Source organism: Pteronotus mesoamericanus, unplaced genomic scaffold, assembly GCF_021234165.1.
Source record: "Pteronotus mesoamericanus isolate MK-2021 breed Mesoamerican mustached bat unplaced genomic scaffold, CSHL_Meso_final contig_25, whole genome shotgun sequence".
Lineage (NCBI taxonomy): Eukaryota > Metazoa > Chordata > Mammalia > Chiroptera > Mormoopidae > Pteronotus > Pteronotus mesoamericanus.
In genome coordinates this window covers 21,292,268-21,299,665 of record NW_026555105.1, presented here as the reverse complement: position 1 = coordinate 21,299,665, position 7,398 = coordinate 21,292,268, and the positions used below count along the sequence as shown (strand labels likewise).

General features: G+C 55.9%; 1 protein-coding gene across 1 annotated transcript; it reads right to left on the bottom strand.

The window, feature by feature from the left end:
* Nucleotides 1-392: 392 nt before the first annotated feature.
* FAM110A (family with sequence similarity 110 member A) lies at nt 393-1,870 on the bottom strand. The gene has a single exon (XM_054573462.1). The coding sequence runs from the start codon at nt 1,808-1,810 to the stop codon at nt 926-928; it is 885 nt and encodes a 294-aa protein (XP_054429437.1). The 5' UTR covers nt 1,811-1,870; the 3' UTR covers nt 393-925.
* Between the last annotated feature and the right edge of the window lie 5,528 nt (nt 1,871-7,398).

Sequence of the window (7,398 nt, the reverse complement as noted above, 5' to 3'; positions counted from 1 at the left end):
TCCTGTCCCTTGGAACTGGGCAGGGGGTGGGGAAAGTCCAAGCACTCATAGCGGGGGGGATCCACGACCCTGTCAGCCTTTGCCCTGCAGTTCCTCTTCCTAGTCTAGGCAGAAGGCCCCAGTCCCAGTCCCAGCTCTATCCCAGCTCACTCGGTGCCCGGACCCAGTTCCTTCTTTTATGAAAGAAGTGCACCAGCCTCCCTGAGCATCCCTCAAGCCAAGCCAACCACTGACCTCGTGGCCCACCGGATCCTGAGGTAAACAATTACTAGGTTTGGAAGGCCCCTACCCCAAGACTTCTCCCACCCCTGCCCCTTGTGAACACAGAAGAATCTGATGACCCAGCCCTTGAAAAACAAGCATTTGTGTTTATTAACCAAAGGAGGGGAAACCAGAGCAATGAAGACTCCTACCAGTTCTTCCAGTGACCTACCCACCTCGGCCAGGCTGCCAAGGCCTAGAACGAACAGTGGTTAGACCACTCTTCCCTGCACCCACCCCAGGGTGAGTTCCCAGGGAACCAGGGCCCACTGAATAAGGAAGAGGAAGTCAGCAAAGGATAGAGGCCAAGGAAGGAAGAAAGAGTCAGTGGGTACACAGAACTGGTAGAGATACTTGGTCCCTCACTCTCATTAAGGAGGGCTAAGTGCCCCAAACCCATGAGAGGAACCAAGCAGAGGTACAGTCATGTCAAAACCCCTACACGTGAGGAATGGAGAGTGATCCGGGGTCAGGAAGCAACTCTATCCAGGGTCAGTCCTTACTAGATGGATGCTGGCCCAGCCTCTGAGCCTTTGCCTCTAGACCAAGTTCACCAAAGGGAGCAGTCTCTGGTCTGCCCCAAACCAGGGAAAGGGTGCAGGATAGGTCAAGGGGCCACTTGCCTAAGATCTGTCCTAAGCCGAATGTCAAGTCCAGTGGAGGCCTAGCCCTCAGCCGCTGGGGTCTCCCGCGCTTGCCGCAACCCGTACAGCCACTTGATCACCCGGGCGTTGCGCTCAACCACTGACACGCCATAGGGGACGCGCTCCACGGCCCGCTCCTCAACAGTGGCAGAGCTGCGGTGGGAGCAGCCCCCCTCGGAGCTGCCTGGCCCAGCACTGGGCCCAGCCAGAGACACTATGTCTGAGCTGGCCCGCGCCAGGTGGGCCACACCCAACCCCCGCGCCTCCTCTGGATCCAGGCCGCAGAAGTTAAAAAATCGCTCCAGGTCAGCAGCTGCCCGTGAGAAGCACTCACTCAGGTCTGACTTGGAGCGTTGCAAACCCGGGGGCCGAGCTGGACTGGAGGCGGCTGTGCCTGGTGACGGGCAGGGCTGGGCAGGTGAGGTCGGCAGGGGGCGGACATCTACTCGGCGGACCGCAGTCGTACTGGACGGCGGGCGTGGGGGGGTGGCTGGCGGGTCCTGGTGGGCTCCCTCCGCCCGTCCAGGGGTAAGGCTAGCCTCGGCAGGGGACACGGGGCTATCACACAAGTCGATGAGGTTGCTAAGGATGTCAAGGTCCAGTTGGGGCCGGCGCCCAGGCCCAGGCAGGGCTCGGCGGCTAGAAGTGAGCACAGTGCGGCGAGTCCCTGGGCTGAAGAGCGGCTGCTTGGACAGCAGGGGCTGCACAGGTTCCTGGCGGGTGTTGGCCACATGCAGGCTCTTGACGTACTTGGCCTTGTCAGCCTCCAGGCGCTCCACAGCACTAGGTTTCCGGGTTCCACCGTCCGCTGGCCGCCGTAGCAGGTAGCCGGGGACCTTGGTACGCAGGCGGAAAGGTAGGGCAGTGGTGTCCCGGACTCCGGGAGACAGCTTGTCCACAGGCATGGCTGTTACATATTCCAAGGCCTTCTGTGTGAGGAGACCGAAGAAACTAGAAGACGGCGATCCAGGCAGAAAGTTGGCAGCTGGACGCCGGCAACGACTGCAGGAGAGGAAAGAAAAAGAAGGGCTGAGCACGTTCAGACAAAGGCTCAGCAAAGACTGGAAGAGGCTACAGACGCTTCCTATTTAAAGTGAGGGCCACGCCCCTGATTCACAGGGCGCCAATCAGGAGGCAGAAGTCGCAGCTGGGTTTACGCGGCTCTGCCCACGCCCCTGCCCCGACCCACAACCCCCACCCGCCTCCTCCGAGGTCCAGGCGGCCCCGCTGAGGCAGAAAGAGGAAAGGTGCCAAAGAAAAAGGCACGAGCAGCCTAAGCAGAAAAGACAGGGCAAGGCACACTTTAAAAGCAGCAAAGCAGGCTCTGAGCCGTGTGCTGGGAAGCAGCCGGCTGGACCTCAGCGGGTCCTCTTAACAACTCCATTTTGCAGATGGGGAACTGAAGCCCAGGGAGGCAACCAACTTGATTAAACTAATTCAGCAAGTTGGTGGCTTTACTCCTTGCCTCCAAGCAAGGAGGTGCTGGCACAAGTTTTGGGATTAGGTGATCAAGAGAATGGGCTCCAACCCAGTCTGGACTGCCCATAGGGAGCCTTGGTAACTCCTCCAACGCTCACCCACAGGAAGCTGCCCTGTGCCACTCACCCGCCTAGACATGCCAGGCCCCAGGCACAGCAGGAGAGCTTGTGGGGGAGGAGTGTAGAAAATGCCACACACACCCCCTACAGTGGAGTACAGACAGACATCATCAACCTCCAGTACTGGACTCCAATTCCAGGCCTAGGGTGACCCGTGAACGCCCATCACAGGGAAACGTCAGCCCTAAGCTATGTTGTTGCTCCAAGAGGCTCTGGAAATGCTGAAGATCACACAGCCCTTGATCGGCCAGCAGCCATAGCTCGGGCACCCATAGGCGGGAGTGCCCACACCTGGGTGCACAAGTATCCGCACAGTCACCTAGGCATTAGAACCTGGTGTCCCAGTCATCAGGCCATCGCTGCCCTTTTTCCAAAGAAGGGCTGGGGCCACAAAGTGACCGCACAGCCTCCCTGGAGAAGGGCCAGAAGAAAACCTGTAGTCAAAGTCCTGAACTTTCTCATCTGCTAATTGGGGGAGGAGGACTTTGTCTAGGGGATAGCCAAGAGGACTTATAGTTCAAGCCACCTAGAGCTGTGTTGTCTAATTAAATAGTCACTACCCACAACCTTAGCTTTAATTTTTATTTACTTTTGGAGAGAGAAAGAGGAGAGGAACATCGATGTGCGAAAGGCACATCAATTGGCTGCCTCCCGCACACCCCCATCCACGGCCCCAGCATGCAACACAGGCATGTGCCCAGGCCGGGAGACGAACCTGCAACCCCCTGGTTCCCAGGCTGGCATTCAATTCACCGAGCAACACCAGCCAAGGCAAATTTAAGTAAATAAAAACTTGCAATTTGGTTCCGGAATCACACTAGCCACATTTCAAGTGCTCAAGAGCCATTTGTGTCTAGTGGTCACTACAATAGACAGCACAGATTGGCGCATTTCCATCCTTAGCAGAAAGCTACATTGGACAGCCCCAGCTGGACATCCAGAACTCCAGGAGGGAAAGTGTCCATGGAGGTGGGGAGGCAGGGAGAGCTAGCATGTGCTAAATGTTTGGCGCAGTATCTACTGTGTCCTCAATGTTTGATGCCGTTCTCTCCTTTATCTTCCAACAAGCCAGTGGGATCGGTCATTGTCACCTCATTTTCCAGATGGAGAAACTGAGACTCAGAGAAGTGACCAACATAGGTCCCAGAGCACATAAATAAGACCCAATTCATATGAAGCTGAATTCATTTATCTTTTACGTTTATGGTAGTTTTACTCTGTTGTTCCCATGCCTCTAAAATATCAACTCCATGAGGGCACGGGGGTACCTGTTTTGTTCACTGTATCTAAGTTTCAAGATATTGATCTCAACATATAATAAGGTATTCTATAGTTTTATTGACTTGAAGTGCCTCTGGGGGCCAAATGTGAAAGTGCAGACCAGGTCAAAACTAAGGAGGGGCACACCCAGTCTGCTGCAGTTAACGAGTCCAAGGTGGTAAGTGCAGAATATTCTAGGAAGCTGGAAATCCAGAAGTGCAAGTAAACTCCAGCTTCTTAAATGTTAGCATAAATAACAACAACAACAACAACAATAATAAAATAATTGTAAAAACACTGCATGTACGGGACAAACAAAACAGGTTTGCAAGCATACCTGCCACCCCCCTCCCCTTCCATCTGGCCCCTTGCCCCAGTTTGAGACCTTTGCTGCAATGGCAAGTTGAGAAAAGAATCTTGGGGGCTGTTGCTCCCAAGTAGACGGGATGGAGTAAGTGGAAAAGGAAGGCTGCCTCACTCAAGGCGGACCCCAAGAGACCGAAGGAGGGAAGGGTTTGATAGGAAAGGCAGCCTTGCTGAGCCCCGTCGAAGTAGCTAGACTCTGCCCCACCTCCAGGCTGCCACCTCCCAAACCAGTCCAACCCGTTGGCAACGGTGGTTCCCTGGCACTACCCATATCGGGGAAACAGGGAGGAAGGAGGTCAGATAAGCAGGGGCAGAAGCCCCGGGCGTCACCACTCGGGCCTCTGCCCGCTCGGGCTGGACCTGCTGGCCCCAGGGCCTCCCAGGGGCAGATGCGAAGAGCTCTGCCTGGCTTTGGGTCTGCTGGCCCGCCTGCCTGGGGTTTGGCCACCCACTGGTTGTGTGCTTTGTGCAAGCAGCCTCGCCTCTTACAGACTGTTTCCTTATCTGTGAGATGAGGTTAAAAATAGGCCTCCCTGAGCCTTCAGGTCACCGGGAGGATGGAGGAAGAAAACAAGTCGAGGACGTTCTTCAGCCCCTGGCAAAAAAAGGCGGCTCTCCAAAACAGGACTCCTTGTTTTTCTTAGGACTTTGACCCAACTCTGCAGACCATCCCCCCTCCGTCCTGGCAGGGGTCTCTAAACCTGCTCCGGAAGGGCTGTGGATGAGGAAGGCACAGGTTACAGGCTAATCCGTCAGCTGATCTAAACAAGCCCTATTTCACAGGTGGGCAAACAGAAGTGCAGCAGCTCCTGCTGGTTGAAGCTAGGGGTCCCAATCCCCAGGTGGGACTCAGTCTTCTCTGAGTCTCTGAGCCTCTCCTCTCATTACCCTCGGATTTCACAGGCTACCCACAAACGGACGCAAACGTGCAGGCCCGGTCCCCTCTCCCTGGCATCCCTGGGCCATGCATCCCCCAACTTGCCCCCTCCCCCCCAGCTTCCCTGAAGACAGCCTCAGAAGAGAGGGAGTAGGGGCAGCGCGATCCCAGTCTAGCTTCTGCCCTTCCCTACTTCGGGGCAATCTTGGGAGCTCCCAGCGATGGAGGAAACCGCGAGCTCCGCAGCCCGCTCACTTTGGCCGCGCGGGTCGCCCCTCTCTGAGCCCGGGTTGGCCTGGCTCTTAAATGAGGGGGCTGACGGCATGATTTCTGCGGTCTCCATCCAGGACCGAAGGCGAACCCAGTCCGTCCCAACTTCCCGAGAAGTAAGGAGTGCCTGAGCAGCCCCCTACTCTGACCCTGCGCCTCCAGCCCCAGTCGCACGTACCTGGCTGCGCCCTTGCCGCTACACTGAGCTCCTCTGGCCCGGCCCACCTGGGGTTCAGGTAACACGCGTTTGCGCAACTTCCGGCGACCGGCCGTAGGCAGGTGAACCCGCCGACCCAGGTATTACCCAAAAAGAGTGAACGAAAGCCAGGCAGCGGCCAGAAGCCGAGCCCAGACGCGCTGGCAGTGGGCTCAGCCCCAAGACCTGGTCCCAGCCGCCCAGGGCCCACCCCAGGAAGCTCTTCCATGAACCGGGGCACGCCCATTCCACAGCTGCACTGGCCCCCAATCTGGGCCTGGCCGATGGAGTTCCCCCGGCCCGCTCCCACCAGCGTTCCCACTGTGGAGGTAGAAACACTGAGTCCTCCTCCCCAAAGCCACAGTGACGGCTAGTTTATGCTGTATCAGGCTTGAGAAGCACTTTCCCTGGTAGCAATTAACCCATTTTAATCTTAACTCCTATGAGGTGAGCTCGAGCATTATCTCCACTTGACTAATAGCATATGGTGGCTGACACAGACTGAATCAATTACCCAGAGTCGCCCTGAGGAGTCCCGTCTGGGCACTTTCCTCCAGACCAAGCCTTAATGCCACCCCTTTCCAGGTGCTTGTCCCTACGCAGGTTGCTGGGTCCCTCCAGCCCTCCACTCTGCAAGTGAGGAGTGGAGAGTCCCACCTTCAGGCAGGCTGGCCTGAGTCCTTAGTGCCTGCGAGTGCCTGCCGGAGCTTTGAGCTGTAAACATTAGTAATAACAGCAATAACAGTAATAATAATAACTACAATTTTTGAGCGCCTGGCCCTGTACTTATTTAAATCTCTGGACAACCTCTGCCCTTTGCCAAGAAGGAACTATCTAATCCCATTTTCCAGGGAGACAGCAGCCCTGCCGGAAGGAAGGAACCTGGGAGGGAGGTGACTGCCGGCCTGAGCCCTGTTATGTCACTTTAGGGGGCACATTTGATTGGGCCAGTTTCCACCGGGATCCTAGGGCCCAAAGAAGAATGTGCCCCCAGCCTCAGAAGCTGGGGAGGCTGAGAGGGCCCAGTTCCATGCCTGTGCCTGGAGAGGACTAGGACAGAACTGGGGTGGAGGGCGTGAGGGGACAGGAAGTGACTCAGGGAACAGCTCTCTCAGTGAGTCAACCCTGACGCCCCCTCCAGGCCCTGGGGCCTGATATTAGAGGGGCGAGCAGCAAGGAGACCATCCTTGCCCACAGCAGCCTGCTGAGTCCCTGCCTGGCCCTCCACTGAGGCAGCAAGGGGGCGGGGCGCGTTCCGTTAGGCACTAATAGTAGTAAAAGCAAATCAATGATAACAATTTTCATAATAAAATAGGTAAGAATTTTTAAGTGCTTTCTTTGTACCTGGCACTCTTCTAAGCTCCTTATATGTGTTAACTCATTTAATCCTTATACCCACCTGTAGAATAGATAGTACTATTATGCCTATTTCACAGTTGAAAAAATTAAGGCACAAAGATGTGGAGCCACGTGCCTGAAATCACAAAGCTGGTAAGTGGGAGGGCCAGAATTTTAAATGTGGGTCTTGGGGGGAAGGAGGGATAACAGGTCTCCAGTAGTGGCCTTTGGCCACTTATCAAGGGAACCCAGAAGGAGAAGCTGCCTTAGGAAGCACTCTTGGCTCTGGTTCTGGAGCTCAGTTTCCTTAGCTATAAAATAGGGGCAGTAACAGAAATGACTCCCCAAGAGAAATCAGACATCATCACTGCTCTGCTTAAACCCCCGGGGCTCCCCATCCCCGTAGAGTGAAATCCAAACTCTCCACGCGGCCCTCGGGCCCTCCCAGACCCAGTCCCTGGCCTCCTTTCCCACCTCATGGCCAACCTTTTCTGCTCCAGTCACATAGCTGCCTCGCTGTTCCAGAACACTCCTTGGTCTCCCCTGCCTCAGGGCCTTTGTGCTGCCCGTTCTCTGCCTGGAACCTCT

Bases quoted from the DNA above. Each gene is read 5' to 3' on its own strand.
- FAM110A (XM_054573462.1), bottom strand. From the start codon at position 1,810: ATGCCTGTGGACAAGCTGTCTCCCGGAGTCCGGGACACCACTGCCCTA.